This window comes from Benincasa hispida, chromosome 1 (assembly GCF_027475165.1).
Source record: "Benincasa hispida cultivar pf3 chromosome 1, pf3_genome.v1.1, whole genome shotgun sequence".
NCBI classification, from domain to species: domain Eukaryota; kingdom Viridiplantae; phylum Streptophyta; class Magnoliopsida; order Cucurbitales; family Cucurbitaceae; genus Benincasa; species Benincasa hispida.
The window spans coordinates 43,071,089-43,088,862 of record NC_143478.1 but is presented as its reverse complement, the minus strand read 5'-3'; the positions used below and the strand labels follow the sequence as shown (position 1 = coordinate 43,088,862).

At 37.0% G+C, this 17,774-nt stretch overlaps 1 protein-coding gene across 1 annotated transcript; it reads right to left on the bottom strand.

The window, feature by feature from the left end:
* Positions 1 to 1,349: 1,349 nt before the first annotated feature.
* LOC120069096 (plant viral-response family protein (DUF716)) lies at positions 1,350 to 5,706 on the bottom strand. Its single transcript, XM_039020781.2, has 2 exons — positions 4,268 to 5,706; positions 1,350 to 1,667 (listed from the first exon to the last, which is right to left on the bottom strand). The coding sequence occupies exon 1, from the start codon at positions 5,230 to 5,232 to the stop codon at positions 4,282 to 4,284; it is 951 nt and encodes a 316-aa protein (XP_038876709.1). The 5' UTR covers positions 5,233 to 5,706; the 3' UTR covers positions 1,350 to 1,667; positions 4,268 to 4,281.
* Between the last annotated feature and the right edge of the window lie 12,068 nt (positions 5,707 to 17,774).

Below are 17,774 nucleotides of genomic sequence, written 5' to 3'. Positions count from 1 at the left end.
CCTTTCAACGGCTAACTTTGACAATCACCTCTGATGACCAGTTCTTTAATAGTCTTCTTTTATAATAACTTGAGATTAATAGAAACACTTTTAGTATATCAAACCAAACAAACTTGTGTATAAAAATATTTTTTAGTTTTTTAAACCCATTTGTGTAACATTTTGAAACTTGGAGATCAAAATAAAAACTAGACTCAAAATCTATGGAGCAAAAAATGTATTTTTCTCTTTCTATTTCATTCTTTTTTTTTTTGCACTTAGTTGTTTTAAAACTGAAATCAATTAAAAAAATTATAGATGTCTGAAATTACAAATATTGGGCATCCTACGTAACCATGTTTGTTTTGTATGAATACTTTTATAGATATCTGAAAATCTTTAAATAATTGTGTTTATTTTATAAAGATTTCTACACGAAAATGTGTTAAATTTACATAATGGTCCTAGAATATCCTTAAGATTATTTATTAATTTATAGTTAATGTGAACTTATGTGGCATATTTGTTTTTTTCAATTTAATTTCTTTTCAATTTAATACAATTGATATTATTTTTATTAGTTATTTTTCTTTAATAATTTACGATTTTTTTATCAAATAAATATTAATTTAAAATTTGAATTGTAATATCTAATGGGTGATAATAGATGATTGGCAATAATACATATAAAGAAGAGTGAATATATATATATAAAGAGAGAGAGAAGAATGACAAAAAAGTAAAATGGAGACACACACACGCACACCCGCACGCACACACACATATATATGCTTTTTCTAGAAATATTTTGAACATTTTGTAGATATTTCTATTGACATTTTCGTAAAAAAAATTAGACTTGGACATTTTTTGTTGACATCAATATCTTCAATCTTGAGAGTACACCTCCTTTCCCTCATGTGTGACCTTCACAAACTTTTGATGTTATTTCATATTAGTTCAATTCACGAATTCCATTTTAGTCTAGTAATTAGTTTTAAACTCTAACAACCTAATAGTTTCAAACTTAAGGCCTTAACTTTTAAGTTAACATGTAAATATTTTAAATGAATTGATCTCCATCATTCTTACGACAAAACGAAAAAAGATCATAAGAAAATAATCCAATTGCTTTGAAAGAACTCTCATGAATGTTGCATAATGTCTTGTATTGTTTTAGTATCCTTGTTTAAGCTAACTATTAGAAATAGCACTTAAAGTTTTCCACATTTCACAAATAACACTATTTTTTTTATTAATTGTTTTAATGGCTCATCTAGTGTCAAGATCGAGACTAAAACAATTAACTTTAACTTGACACATTTGAACTACTAATTATTTGGGTTTTTTCAATAGAATCTCAACCAGAATGAATATCATAATTGAACGTTTGTATTTTTTGTTTGATAAATGTTTCTCCCAACAAACACAACAAATACAAACACTGTGACTCTCATTTAACAAACTAGAAGTAGGAAAATGGAGAAAAGGTAACGTTTTTTTGTGAACCATTTCCTTTTTGCCAACAAACATTGAGACCTGCGTTTGGATTAGAGGTTTAGTTGAATAATTACTGTTTCCCATTTTCAATTTCATATGCCTTATTTTGCTTCCAGATTCCTCAATACCATGTGAAATCTCACTTCTCTTTCTTTTCAAGGCAAAGTCTTGTCTATGAGGTCCAAGCCCTAAAGATATCAAAAAGCACATCAAGAAAAATGTTAGTGTCTCAGGGTTTGGACCGATCAGTTGAGCCAGTAAATATATACCAATAGAGAGATTAAATAAGCCAATGCCAGATTGGCACCCTACAACTTCGAGTGTAAGAAGCGTCCCTAACACCTCCTACTGTCACATGCAATCGTGGACATGTGTCAGAGGATAGACTTATAAATAGCTTCATTCAACCATCCCAAGGAGAAGAGCAAGTAATCTCAAAAGGAAAGACCCAACTTTACTTCTTTTAAGTGCTTAACTGAATTATTTCCTCCTTGTACTAACTTAGGCATCTGAGTGCAATAGGCTCAACATCACACTGGTGCAAAGATCTCCATATCAAGAAACCAGACTAGAGGGAAGTGGGCCAGAGGTAGGACACTAACATAGCAATCTAAGGCAAACGAGATTCAAGGGCCGACATAGTTAATTGTCTATTTAGGGCACCACAAAAAGTAAAAAAGACAACGGTAAATTCTCTTCAACGGCTTTTGAATGAGAATCCACGACGATCTCCCACAGCTTCAATGACTCCACACAAGCGTGCCTGTGATTGATCATTACTTTGGAGTGCCTTGAAGGTTTTCAGAACCTAAAGAAATGGAAGACCCCACTTCTCGAAGAAGAGAGGCATAAAAACTTAAAAAGGAATGAAGAGGAGTTTCAAATATTGACAGCTCCATTAAAGATTGAGTTGAAAGTCTCATAAAATTCTAGGCGAGGATATCACCTGCGAAAGCAACAAAAAAAAAAAAAAAAAAAAAAAAATTGCAGCTATAACATGCTATAAAAAGATGGAATTTTGTTTTGCTCTCGATATTAATAAGTTTGAAGTCTTCAAGCTTCAATTATGATAGAAAAGTGTCCTAGAAAGTTGTGATGGTACCAAAAACCTTATTTAAAAATACAAAACAAAACAAGATTTGTTCAATAGGTTGTACTATTGTGTCCTTGAATTCTAAAAAAACCAAACTTTAAAACCTCAATTGATAACTATTTGCTTTTTGATTTTTTATCTTTAAAAATTAAGCCTATAGAGATTACATCCACCTCTAAATTTCTTCTTTTGTTATCTACTTTTTACCAATAGTTTAAAAAAGTCGAGCCAAATTTTCGATACTAAAAAAAATAGTTTTTGTTTTTAGAATTTAACTAAGAATTCATCCATAGTGTTCAACAAAGATGCAAATCACGATAAAAAATAGAAAGAAAATAAGTTTAATTTTCAAAAATTTAAAAAAAATGAAATAATTACTAAACTAGGGTAAATTAATTTAGAAAGAAAGTAATCATTGCATCGCATTTTAGAAAGAGACTATTGAGGAGTAGGGCAACTACTTGAAACCATCCCCCATAAAGCTGAATATAAATAAACATCTTCGCTTCAAAAGGAGACTCTCCCTGCCCTAACTAACAACCAAACAGGTGGAGTGGATTGGATGAAAAATTTGAACCTATGATCTCTATCTCAAGTTTGGAAGCAGGGTACATTTTTCTTACATCCTCCATTCCACCCACATGGCCACATCCACAAGTGGTCTGGTTGACTGCCAGTTTTTCAAGCTGTAGCAATTCTTTTGAAAATAACAGAGGGAGGGAGGAACCTGGATCCATTTCCTCCTATCTATATTCCAATATTGAACTTTTCACCACACATAGAAGACATCAATCCATAAACAAAACATTATTCTTAACAATAACATCTCCTTACTAGCATCAACCATTTCAAGTACCAGGAAAATAAGTGCTGGGTTTCATTCTCTTTTCTTTTTGGATAGGAAATGTCTGATTTCATTTTGAAAATGAACTTTTCTTTGGTAAGATAAGATAATCCCACCTGATAGTTTTTCCAACACAAAACCAAAACCCACCCAGAGAAGATTTGGGTCAACATGATTTGTGAGGAACAAATGATTGCTTGAACAAAAGCAATGCCTCCCCCCACCCTAACAAACTTGATCTAATTTGGGTTTCAGGAGGAGCAATAAGGGTACAAATTCATCAAGTGATCCTTAAGACTTCCAAGGTAAATACATGAGAATCAAGCTCCTAGAAATAATAAACATCTTCCCTCAGCATTTCATACTTCCGAATTTGGGAAACCAATCATATTAAAGTTCCGGTAGCCAAAGTAATTCAACTAGAGAACATAAGCCAAAACCCAACAAGAGAGAAATCATCTTTCATTTTTCCAGTATCACATTCAAGTGAAGGGATCCTAAAAGGCATCAGATTCATAATAATACAATGATACCCCGGTAGAAGGCATACAGTTCAGACAGCATAATCAAGTATGAAGGCCCACATCATGTTTGGTATATTACTTCAAGGAGGAATTAAAGCACTGTAACCAATCAAGTCAAGATAGCTACTCTAAACTCTAAACAAAGTAGAAGTACCTGAATAACTTGTAAAAGGTTCAGAAGGGAGGGGGGATCAGATTATACAAAGAAAAATCTGTTGATACTGAGAAGCAGATAGCAAAAATGCACAAAATCTTTGATCGCAATAGCCAGCACAACTACAACAAAAACAAGAGTTGAAGAAAAAAGATGAAGGGATATAAGCCAACCAAATAAAGAGAGATTAAGCCTGAGTGCCCGTCAATGCTTTCATCTGTATATGATTGCTTTCCCCACCAATAGCAGCAGCTGGTAAAGCTTCATAAGACCCAATTCTCCGCACGCCAACAGTCTTGGCAATGACAGCATAAATGACAATTACAATGAGCAGGACAAACATAACATGGATCAGAAAAGCCAGATCCAAAATGGCAACAGCCCTGAGCCGGGATTCCTCCAAATCGCACTTGGTTGATCCCTCCACGCCACTCACCACATCCAGCAACCTGTGACATCCTTCAGGAATGAACGCTTCGACATAGAGAGAGAGCCCCGTCTGCAATACCCAAAGACCCTGGAGGAAGAAAGTCGCCCCCAAACCCACATCAGCCACGAAGAGCCTGGGCAAGCAAGCAAGGGCCAGGCAGAGGAAGGAGGCCAGGGCGGAGATTTTACCAGAGACGGAATCGCATTTGGCTTCAAGATCGGAGGTCTGAACAGAAGCAGCTGAGGAAGAAACGGAGAATTGCAAGAAGAAAAGAGCGGAGGCTAGAGCAAAGAAGAGATCGGAAGGGAGAGGGAGAAGGGAGGTGGAGTCGGAGAGGAGAAGGGCGATAGTTAAGATGAGGAAGAGGAAGATGACGGCGGCGGATTGAAGGGAAATGAAATGGTGGACAGGGGTGCTGCCTTTAAGAAGAGGGTCAGGATCGGCGGCGACAATGGCTTGATGGGCAAAGGCAATAACGAGACATGGGATTGAGAGATAGAGTTGCAGGTACCGGAGACCGTAGTGATGGTGGTGCTGGTGATGAAGAAGAGGAAGCTGATGCGAGGAGGACGGCGGGAAAGGATGGTAGGGCCTGGCGGAGTAGGACTGTGGGGATTTAAGGAAATTAAGGGTAACGGAGACGATGTGGTAAAGGCCAAGCGAGAGCAGCGCCGACGATGAGAAAACATGGAAGATCATAGCAGACATTGTTCTCTCTCTCTTTCTCTCTCAGAATACAGAGAGAGAAGCCAGTTTCGATTTAGGGTCCGATTCAGATCCAAAAACTTACAAACATGGTGGATAGTGGATGGAATTTTAGGGCATAGTTGTTGGTGAAGAGAGGATCGGGAGTAGTTTGTTTCAGGCGTTGTCGGAGCCGGAGGAAGCTGCCGGAGTAGGTTGAAGAAGAAGATGATGCGGATTCTGCAGAAACGGTTCGGGGAGACGGAGAAACGGTCTTAAGTGAAGCGGGGAGAGAAGGGAAAATTTCCAAAAATGACCCAAAACCCAATTTTTTTTTTTTTTACGAATGATCTCTTTCTGAAAACTTTTTTCCGATGTGAAATATCAAAATTACTCATAATTTTTAAAAAGTCTTTAGACCGCCACATTTCTTATTCCTTCTACGATCTCCTTGCCCTTTATTCAATGGCATTCAATACACCATCAACATTCCACCAAAACATTTATTCCCAATTAATATTCTAAAGAGAATGAAACATCTATCTCATTATTCACTTTCTGTCGTTGAACGTCTCTCTCATCTTGTAGCTTTCTCTCAGTCTCTCTCATTATTCATTTTCTGTCGTTGAACGTCTCTCTCATCTCGTAGCTTTCTCTCAAAGTTTCAGGCAACATCTTCGGATTCTCTAGTAGATTTCTCTCGTAGCTTTCATCGTTGGATTCTGTCCACATTTCTTCTTCCTTCAATGATTTCTTCAACCCTTCATTCAATGTATGATTTCTTCTCTCAGATCGCTTTCATAATAAGTGTCGTTTAGTAAATTATAAATGACCGTGTAGTAATTTATACACGATCGTTTAGTAAATTATAAACGATTGTTTAGTAATATATGCAATGAGTAATAATTATACACGATCATTTAGTAAATTAGGAACGATCGTTTAGTAATTTACTATGCAATCGTTTAGTAAATTATAAATGATCGTTAAGTAATTATAAACAATCGTTTAGTAATTTACTATGCGATCGTTTAGTAAATTATAAACGATCGTGTAGTGATTTATACACGATCGCTTAGTAATTTAAACAAGATCGCTTAGTAATTTATATACGATCGCTTAGTAATTTCTACACGATCGCTTAATAATTTATACACAATCGCATAGTAATTTATACACGATCGTTCACTTATCAATGATTTGTTTATCCAATTGTAGATCAATGGCGCTCTTCGCATCTTTGTACGATTTGGTGGGGATTGGGATGAGTCCGGAAGAAATTATGTTGGTGGTCATATGAAAGGTCTAAAAGTCAGAAATGATATAACAGTCAGTGAATTAGTGAGCATGATGCACCAACGACTGAATATCGATCCGGATATGTTTGATATACACATCAAATGTTGCTACAATCTGTTGGTCATGGAGTACACCAACATTGCAATTGACATAGTCGACGATGAAGATCTTAGCTTCTTTTTAGAAGGCAGTGAGGCATCCCATATGCTATTATTTGTATTAGTTACACCTGCTAACAGTCATGGAGTACACCAACATTGCAATCCAACCGATCAAACCAATCAAATTCATACCATGTCTTCAATTGATGATCATATTGAGCCATGTAACTTGGGGGATGACCGAAGTGAAGCTTGGTTTGGTCGAACAGTGAACCTAGATGTACTTCACAATTCAATACTAAACATGGATATGGACAAACTTCTTCAACACCTAACATCCATGTTTCAACCCCACCTGCTCCCGTTCCACCGGTTGTGATGCCTTCGGTTCTAATGCATTCCACCGTTCTAACCGAACCATTTGTTGATATACCAAAACCATTAGAGGACCCATCGTATGATAACCTCGTCACAATACCTCATGACTGTCTGAATGACCAGGATATAAAGGTCGGTCAAATTTTCTTTTTGAAATATGACTTCTCAGTTAAATTATTGATGCTTGCAATAAGAAAGAACTTTGACTACCACGTAAAAAAGTCAACAAAGAGTTTGCTAACTGTCCAGTGTTCGGTGGAGGAATGCAAGTGGAGGGTCCGTGCCAAAAAAATGAAAGAAAATGATTCCTTCAAAGTGATCAAATATCCCAACAAACATACATGTTCTCTTGAAATGAGAACTGGTAATCATCGACAAGCAAAAAGTTGGGTTATTGGACACTTAATAAAGTCCAAATACGAACAAGTTGGCCGAACCTACCGCCCAAGAGATATAATTGAGGACGTCCGACGAGAATATGGAGTGAACATTACCTACGGACGGGCTTATCGCGCTAGAGAGTACGAATTGGTGTATGCACGAGGGTCGCCAGAAAGATCATATACTGTTGTTAGGGCTACGGCGAGATACTTAAGCTTGCAAATTCAGGTACCATATTTGAGGTTGAAGTAGAAAACGGACAATATTTTAAGTACGTCTTCATGGCACTTGGTCCGTGTATCAGGGGTTTTCTAAACTGCATCCGCCCAGTAATCGTTGTTGATGGGACCCATTTGCATGAGAAATATAAAGGTATGTTGTTAATAGCAAGTGTATTGATGGAAATAACAACATATATCCTATCGCCTTCAGTATTGTAGATGGTGAGAACGATGCATCATGGACTTGGTTCATGACTCATTTGAAGGCTTCAATAGGAGACGTTCCCAATCTAGTGATTATATTAGATCGTCACATCTCAACTGCAAAGGCGGTTGCAAGGATATTCCCTTCAATTGGAGAGGAGTCACGACAAATACACAGGTGTACACGATGTGGTTAGACAAGACATAACAAGAAAACGTGTAGACAAACGTTGATAACACCTGGCACTGGCCCATCTAGACTAAACAATATGTAATTTTCACTTTCGCTTTGATTTTTCTGTACAACACCAATTATTCTGTACATATTTACACTATACAATATGTAATTTTAGTACCAATTATATTTTGTACAACACCAATTGTACTGTATGATATGTAATTTTAGCACAAATTTATCTAAACTATCGCTTAGTTATTTATTTGCTTAGTTAAATGTACAACACCAATAGTATTCTACAAATTTAGCATAAATTTATTTAAATGAAAACTAAACGATCGCGTAACAGTTAGCTAAACGATCGCTTAACAAAACTTAAACAATCGCTTAGTATTATTTAAACGATCGCATAACAAAACCTAAGCGATCACTTAGTATTAGCCAAACGATTTCTTTATAAATTAGTACACGATCGCGTAATAGATATCTAAACGATCGCGTAACAGTTAGCTAAATGACCGCTTAGTATTCTCTAAACAATCGTTTAATAAAAACTATAGTGGATAGCTAAACGATTGCTTAGTATTCTCTACACGATCACATAACAGAACCTAAATGATCATATAACAAAAACTAGACGATCGCGTAACAAAAGCCAAACGATCACATAATGGATATCTAAACGATCGGGGAACAGTTAGCTAAACGATCGCTTAGTATTCTCTAAACGATCGTTTAATAAAACCTACAGTGGATAGCTAAACGATTGCTTAGTATTTTCTAAACGATCACTTAATAAAAACTATAGCTGATAGCTAAACAATTGCTTAGTATTCTCTCCGATCGCTTAGTAATATCTATCCGATCACTTAGTAATATCTAAATGCACGCTTAAAGTATTCGTAGAGACGTGTTCACCGTGCAGTCTGAAGGCTTTTAAAAAACTGGGGGTAATTTTGAAATTTCGCATGGAGAAAATGTCAGTGGTAGAAGTTTTTAGGAAGAGGTCATTGGTAGAAAAGTTTTTGGGTTTCGGGTCATTTCGTGAAATTTTCCAGAGAGAGGTTTATTTTGTCAGCAACAACCTAAGAAATAAGAAATTTGGGTAGATGACCTAAAATTTGGGCTCATAATGTCAAATAATCCTTTTTTTAAAAAAAAAATGTCAAATAAACCAGCGTTGACGTCATCACCATACCAGATTACGAGAATTGTCCCTCACGATATTGGTCTTGCTCTCACTTCACTTGATCTCGCTCTCGCTCTTCCACCATGATGTTATTGTTTGTCAACCTACGAATAATTTGACAATCTTCACAAAATTATTTGTTTAAAACCTCAAATCGTTAATACGCTGAACATATAATGGTGACTTCTTTAAAATCTAAATTTCAATTAAACTGTGATTTTGTTGAACGGAGTTTTATTGAATGAGTTTTTCAGAACGAAACAGAGTTTTCAGAACAGGGTTTTTCAAATGGAACGAACTTTTCTAGAACGTGGTTTCGTCGATGTTTGTTGGAACGTGGTCTAAAAAAAGGTATGAAAATAGCCAATTAATCGTTGGTTTCAGTTTAAAGAGTTTCAGTTTAAAGAGTATAGCCAATTAATCTCAAATCTCAAATATCATACCTATTCTTAGGAACGTGGTTTCAGTTTAAAGAGTTTAGCCAATTAATCTCAAATCGTTGGAGTTCATGATATGTAGGTCCATTAGATCCCTCTACTAGCTCGTAAAAGGATTAAACCTTAGAATAACATGTTGAGAGAATTTGAAATGTTCGAATTCGGATTAGGGTTTGGATAATTATATTCAATATAATTAACGTTTAATTAACGAATTAAACGAATTTGGCTAGTTGGAAATATTTAAGTTTGATTTAAATATCAAATGCATGAATGGCGATTCATGCATGGATTAGGTATTTTATTAATTTAATATTTGATATTAAATTATTTATTTATTTATTTAAAATTAAGTATTTTAAATAAAATTGAGTTTGAAAAATTAAAATTGAAAAATTAAGTTTATTTTATTTTAATTTTATTTATTTAAAAAAAATAAAATTAAATTAAAATGAAAACTAATTTTAAAATTGGAAGTGGGTATTTCCCATTTTTCCAAGTTCCTCCACCTAATCCACCTAATTAGTGGAGTTTTATGTGTCAAACTCCTCTTCAATTCAGTGTTGCATGTTTAATTACATAAATAGATACAAATTCATGCTGAAATCAGTTTATGCAACCTGAAAATTTTGAAGAAAAAATATTGCATTTTTCCTCTTCAATTCAACTCTCAAAATCACATCAAATCACTCTTAGTTTGAGTTCCACCATTCAATCCAAGACCTGAGATTAGTAGAGAAGACACTTGTAGTGGTCTACTACAGAGATTGAAGAAGAATTTCATGGTGAATTCAATCAATTTAGGAGAATCATCAAATGTATTCACTTGAAACCCTAATATACTAAAACTATGAACATGCATGCTAATTAACTAAAATTAATGTAGTTAGAGTGCTTAGATCCTCAATTGCTTCCATTTAATGCATGCTAACTCTATCATTACATGCTTATGGTGAAACGTTAAAAATGGAGAATTTAAATACAAGGTTTGAAATCGAATTTGAAAAATGATGCGCATTTCAAGTAAATGTTTATGACATTACGACCTTGTATTAGAGGTTTTGCAAGTTTCCGACTTGCGATAATTGTTGATGGGTCGCATTTGAAATGAAAATACAAATAGACCATGTTGGCCAGCGTTTTCATGGACAGTAATGTTTGTTGTCTTCGTGATGCGAATTTAGGAGTGTATTGTGTGAGAAAATTGGAAAAATAGGGTGCAAATGTGAATGATGCATTGGTGATGCGTTAGTAATGCATCAAGGGACGCGTGACACTCCTCTTTATGCGTTTAAGTTTTCCTGAATTGGATCCAAGTATAAATCTAATTCAGGTTCCTGGTAAGTCCAGGGTCGAACTCAGGAATTTAGATCAAAGCTAACGTAGAGCTTGCATTATAGCTAATGTAGAAGTATCCTAAGTGAATACTGAATGAGTTATCTACACCAAGTTCGTTGTATGCGTGCAAAAAGATGCAAAAAGGTCAAGTGGAAAAACAGGGGTTCGTGTGAAAATGGTGTTCAGTGCAAGTGGTATGCGTCGATCTAAGTGGAATGTACACGTACGAGTATGTGGTGCAGATGAAAATGACTTTGCTCATTTATAACTCTGTGTAGATGCATTAGGATTTTGCTTACTTTCTGTTCAGCACTTCTCAATGCGAATGCCACACAAGTTCCTATCTCTAGGATGCATGCATTAATAACAGAATGCAATAAAACACTAGTGCTTCTATCTTTAGATGTACCAAGCGTTTTTAACTTAATGCTTGCTTACTTATTCTCTCGAATAATTCAAGCTAAAGTAACATTTACCAAGTGATTATGTTGGCTTAAATGTCTAGAAATGGACTTTGCATGAAGTTATAGATGCATCTAACATATGGCAAGAGATAAACAGTAGAGAAGTGTAATTGATCAAATATGTGAATTCATAAAGAACCAGATTGTCTTTACAATATCAAAACTTAATCGAATGAGATGAAGAGAATAGAATTGCGATGAAAAGAAAAGAGTCAAGCCGCAGAGTACGATCTCTTGTCCTCTTTGGCTCACTTTAAATTCGTGTACAACTAACTTGTGGAAGAAATGGAAGAAAGTTCTCTCTTAAGCTAAGTTTTCTTCACTCCTTGATCAACGATGGAGGTGGATCTTTTCCTTTTTGTGTTCTTCTTGTCATAGCAGCAAAGCTCTAAGTCTCTAAATTTTGGAATTATACAAATGAGCTGATCATCCTTCTTCTTGTGGGATTTCTTCTATTTATAAGCATTGCTCTTCACCAGCTTGATGATGGGACAACATTAAATTCTATACCCTAGTCAGCCGCTTGACACTTAAGACACTTTTCAGACGCCGCTAGCTGCAGATGCCCATGCTTGCAAGTGATGATTTGACATAAACAACCTAAGTCAATGAACCTTTGTTATGTTGAAATCCCTATGACGCATGTCCATGCGTTAACGTTGCCTGCAACACTTAGAATCTTTGTTAAAATCCTGCAATATTATGCGTTAGTGATGCAGCTTTCAGTAATAAACATTCTTTTGTATAAGTTTAGTAGTGTTTGAGTAATTCCATGTGTTTTCTCTAAGAATGATGAGATTTTATCATTAAAAATCCTAATTGTTCCAACTTTTGAGAGACAATAACTTGTATTTCTATAAGTTATCATACCCACAAATTTTGAACAATGCTCGTCCTCGAGCATTCCAAAAATAATTCCTTGTTATCTTCATTGTCTTGAATGTGCAGGTTTCACCTCTCATCATATTCACTTATAAGCTTGAGATTGGTGTCTTGAAAATGTAACGCAAGTTTGATTCTTTTCTAAAAGGAAGAATGTTTTATTTTTAGTGCAACAAGCCTTTTGTCAACAACTCTTTTCGCTTCTAAAATCTTTTTCATTTTTCTTAAACCAGCAATGCATTAGATGCTTTCTTTTTAAAACAGGATGCAGGTAAGAAAATATGAATTCTGGACCAACCATGTGTTGTTCTAGGCATCCCACTTTCATTTTGACTTGCCCTCACGAGTGTCATGCGAGCATCCTGCTACGGGTGAAAGCCCTTCACAACTAAACTCATATCTAAGTATGTATGCATTTCAGGATACAATTTCTTTAAGCTAGATAGTGGAGTTTTGGGATGCATTGGTCTAGGAGACTTAACTTCATTTTGGCTTGCCCCCACGGGTGTCATACGAGCATCCAACTATGGCTAAGTGCCTGTTCCAATCTAACTCTGGCTAATTTGAGGTTTTCTTTTATAAAGTATTGGTAGAGGAGTTTGCATATTACATCTTTCTATTTTGTTTCTTCTTCTCTTTAATATTTTCGTTTGTTAAATTCATTTGATTAATGCGTCTTAACTCGGACTTCTCTCACCCCCAAATTTTGGAGATAAGCAAAATCCTCATTCCTAAAAGAGAAGCAAAATTTCGAAAAGGCTTTTCAAAAAGAGGTTTGATTTAGGGTTTGCATGCATTAGAAAGAAAGCATGTACTTGGCATTTTAGAGAAGTTCAAACTTGGTTGATTAGAGAAGTTCAAACTTGGTTGATTTTTTTAATGCCTACTCTATACTTATAAATTTCGCATATTAGTAATATCATTGAGGTAAAATAGAGCACGAGACAAGAAAAATACCCAAAGAAAAAAAAAGGTATGCTAAAGACAAACAAAAGGATGAGAAATGATAGCAATTTCATTCATTTCATTGATAGGCCAGCTATGGAATAACAGAAACAAAACAAACTATTACAAATGGTCAATGGGCACAATGAATTAACCAACACCCCCAAAATTTTTACTGTGCTGGTGCGTCATCCTTGTGTTCATCTGCAGGGCCTTCATTCATGAAGCACAAAGGGTTCATCAGGTGGGCAGGCAGAGGTGGCTAGGCAAACATCCCTATCAGGACCTGGTTGATGTATTAAGTTGCAAAGACGAACTGGTCTTGCATTCTTCTTGTTTGCTGCCGCATGTAGTCCCTTAGAACCATATCTGATGCTGAAGTGTTTCTATGGATGCAGCCAGTGGTCTGAGTTGATCACTAATGAACGCCTTTAACTCATCAAGATTGGTACTTGCTTGCAGTGGTGTTGGTTCCTCAGTTCTTCCAACTGGGTCTTCTAAGTTTCTTGTGTTGCTTGTCCCTAACCCAGTTGGTTCAAAGATAGTTGGAGGGATGAAGGTTGGAATTGAAGATGGTAAGGAGGAAGGAAGAGGACTAAGGGTTTCTTAATCTAAGTTGGTGTCATCGTGATGCGTTACATCAAGAATCTCATCTTCTTGCGAGGCCAAGGGTGAGTTTGGAAGAGGAAGGTTCAAGTCTGACCGCACTTCTTCTTCTGTCAACGCATGCTCCGCTTTAGATCCTTGTTCATCTTCTGAAGCATCATCGCTGTGTTCAATAATCTGGACGCGTCTTCTTTTGGGGTGCATTGGGAGGAGCGAGGTCTTGCTGCCGCAGTCTTAGAAGGTAGGGCAGGTTGATTTGGCGAACCGCGAAGTACACGCCTGATTAATTTAATGTCCATGAGACCATCAATCTCCTCATATTCATCCCCCAGAGGGATGCCCCCACGTTCACATAGCGTGCATATCAGCCAAGGGATGTAAAGTTGGTTGCATGGTTTTGCTTTGATGGCCTTGATCTGATCCACGATTATCCTTCCTATGTTTAGGGGGATGCGCTGCATGATGCAGTAGATGGCCAGAACGAGTTCTCTTGAAATCGTTTCATCATGCATTGTTGGCATGATACGGTTCTTAATCAAATACAACCATAGGTTTGCATCCGATATGAGGTTCCTGGAAGCTAAAATCATCATTCCACTTCTTGAAATTTTTCAAGTGCTTCCAGGTTTGGCCACCACTCTTAATGCATCTTCTAAATGGCTGAGAGTTGGTTGCTCCAAGATGCTATTCCCTTATGCGTCTGGATTACTCTCAATATTGAACATTTCGTTGATTTTGTTAGTAGAGAAGTGCACCAAGATATCATCTACAAGTGTTGTGTTTCTTTCTTCATCAAACTCACTACTGTAGAAGCGGCGAACAAGGTTGGGCCAAATCCTTATGGGCTCAACACAAAGCTGACGCCAGCCCATTGCATCCACAGTGTCTGTTATATAAGCAGGCAATGGGTTGCATTCAAGGAAGAAACTTTTCTTTGTAAGGATGTCATTGAACTGACGCTTCCTCCCCTTAGTCTTCTTAGGTGACGCAACTGTAACCTTACATTTCCCTGCTTCATTCATTCTAGCTTCTCACGCAAGCTCTCTTAGCTCATTTTCTAATTCTCTTTGAAAGGCAAGCTTCCTCTACCCTTGAGTGCATGCCTATACCTCTCCAATTCCCTTTCCATGGTTTTCGAGTCAGAGTTTGCCTCATGTGTTGCACCTTTAGGTCCAGGTGCAAGACGCTCTTCTTCATCATCCTCCAAAATTAACTTTCTTTTTCTTTTTGATGGCCTTTCATCCGCATCGATTTGTTGAGGTTGTGATACGTCTAGGCCAACCTCTCTTTCTCTCTCTTCATTTTCTTCTTCTTTTAACTCAACTTCGAGCATCATCGCATATCGCTTCGCCTCATCCTCAACTTTGAGTGATGCATTGGTTGGGTCAGAATGCATCATTTGATCCACATCGAATTGTCCTCGGTTTAGGCTCGCTAAAATCGCCCTAAAGACTTCTTGCTCGTCTTTTCGAGCTAGCTCCACAAGATCAACACTATCGCACTCTAACGCAGGACTGTCAGAGCTTGGTTTAGGTGGTGTGGTCGGTGGGGTGCCAGACGGGGTATGCGGTGACTTAGGGGATGATATGATGATGAGTGAGGTGGGTTGAATGGGTTGGCTGGATGGTTCCGTTTTGGTGGGGAAGATTGTGGTTAAGGGTTAGATAGAAAGAAAGGTAAGGGGACGCACGTCAGGTGATGGAGCAATGCGAAGGTGGTCTGGGGTAGGGTCATGCGTCGCAACCACCGGATTGATGTTTGGTATAACTGGTGGTGGTGTGGGTTATCTATAGGGTTTGGCGATAGACACAGAGGTTGAAGGGTGCATAGTTGCCACCTGTCGCTTCGGCTTGGTAGAAGTTTTAGGTTTAGGTTTGGTGGTGGTTTTAGGTTTGTGGGAGGTTTTAGAGGGTTGAGGTTTTTGGAAGGTTTTAGAGGATTTCGGCTGAGACGAAAGACAAACCGTTGCGCGAAGGTTTGGCGAAAAAAGGGCTTTCGAGGCTGGGCAAGGGGATGGGGGAGGCAACATGGAAATAGAAGAAGAAAAGAAAGAGCTTACCGGTGAATCTCCTTCGAAGCTCAGCGATTGGTTCTAGCTATCTAAAACATTTGACATCGTGGCTGAGGTAGATGACCGAAATGCTGACTGAAATGCCTGGTTTGAACGGACGACGAGGGCTTCGAGAGCTCAAGAAGGAATGAAAGTAAAGAAATAAGAAGACAGAAGGTTAGGGGGGGTTTCTTTTTATAGGCTGTTGGGGGGAATGTGAAGTGACGTCAGGCGGTGCCTGACATCGTCATTAATTGCGTAGATGAAAGGACATGCCTAGGGTTTCTAAGCAATCGAGTGATTTATGTTTTCGAGGGATGTCCTTTCTGATTGTTGGTTTATGCGTTGGCTTATGTCCAGCACATTAGAATCCTACCCCCTTTCAATTCAAACTTCTTCAAGTTGATTTAACATTTTTTTAAAATTTGTAATGCATAAATTCAGCAAATGGCCATAAATCAAAGCAAAGGCTAACAAATAGCACAAAGTAAAACGCAAATAATGAAAACATAGAATACAAAATGCAAAAAGAGTTAGTGTAGAAAAAGCATCCCTAGAATATGTGTCTATTTGAATGCAGGGAAGCTCCGACACGAGCCTCAGTTGGCTTCGCATAACTCAAGAGATGACTTCTGTCATTCTAAACTTTCTTTAAAGTAGGGCTTCACCCTTTTCCCATTCACTTTGAACACATTTGTGCCATCTTCTCGTGTTAATTCAACAGCTCCATGTGGATAGATTGTTTTAATGATAAACGGTCCTGACCACCTAGATTTCAATTTTTCTGGAAACAAACAGAATCGTAAGTGAATAATAAGACTTTTTGTCCAATAGAAAATTCTTTCGTATTGATGCGTTGGTCATGCCAACGTTTAGTCTTTTCCTTGTAGATTTTGCTGTTTTCGTATACTTTCAGCCGCCATTCATCAAGCTCATTGAGCTGAAACTTACGTTTTTCGCCTGCGGCTTCCAGGTTCAAGTTCAGCTTTTTCATTGCTCAAAAAGCTTTGTGCTCTAGCTCCAATGGTAAGTGACAGGCTTTTTCAATACCAAAGAGTATGGAGACATACCTATTAAAGTTTTGTAGGTAGTTCTACAGGCCCAAAGTGCTTTGCCTAACCTTTGTGCCTAATCTGTTGGGTTTTATGTCCTAAAACTCGTGGTTTGTAAACATTAGAACTTATTCTAAGAATTCAATAAAGTTATTGTTAAATATATTATTTTTTAGAAATCCAATAAACCTAAGTCCCTTGACTATTATATAAATACTTTATGTGGAGACATACAAGTGGATCAAGTTCGAGTAAATAGTCAAAATGATCTATAGTATATGAATAAGGTTGGGTACCTTATTCTAGTAACACTATTGGATGCGGCATACTGATGCTGAATGTGTCCTAAGTGAATGCTGAATGTGTTGTCTACATTAAGTTTGCTGTGTGCATGCAAGAAGATGCAAAATGGTCAAGTGGAAAAATAGGGGTTCGTGTGAAAATGTTGTTCAGTGCAAGTGGTATGTGTTGATCTAAGTGGAATATACACTTACGAGTATGTGGTGCAAATGGAAATGCCTTTGCTCGTTTATAACTCTGTGTAGATGCATTAGGATTTTGCTTACTTTCTGTTAAGCACTTCTCAATGTGAATGCCACACAAGTTTTTATCTCTAGGATACATGTGTTAATCACAGAATGTAATAAAACACTAGTGGTTCTATCTCTAGATGTACCAAGAATTTTTAACTTAATGCTTGCTTGCTTATTCTCTCGAATAATTCAATCTAAAGTAACTTTTACCAAGTGATTATGTTGGCTTAGGCGTTTAGAAATGGACTTTGCATGAAGTTATAGAAGCATCTAACATATTGCAAGAAATAAACAGTAGCAAAGTGTAG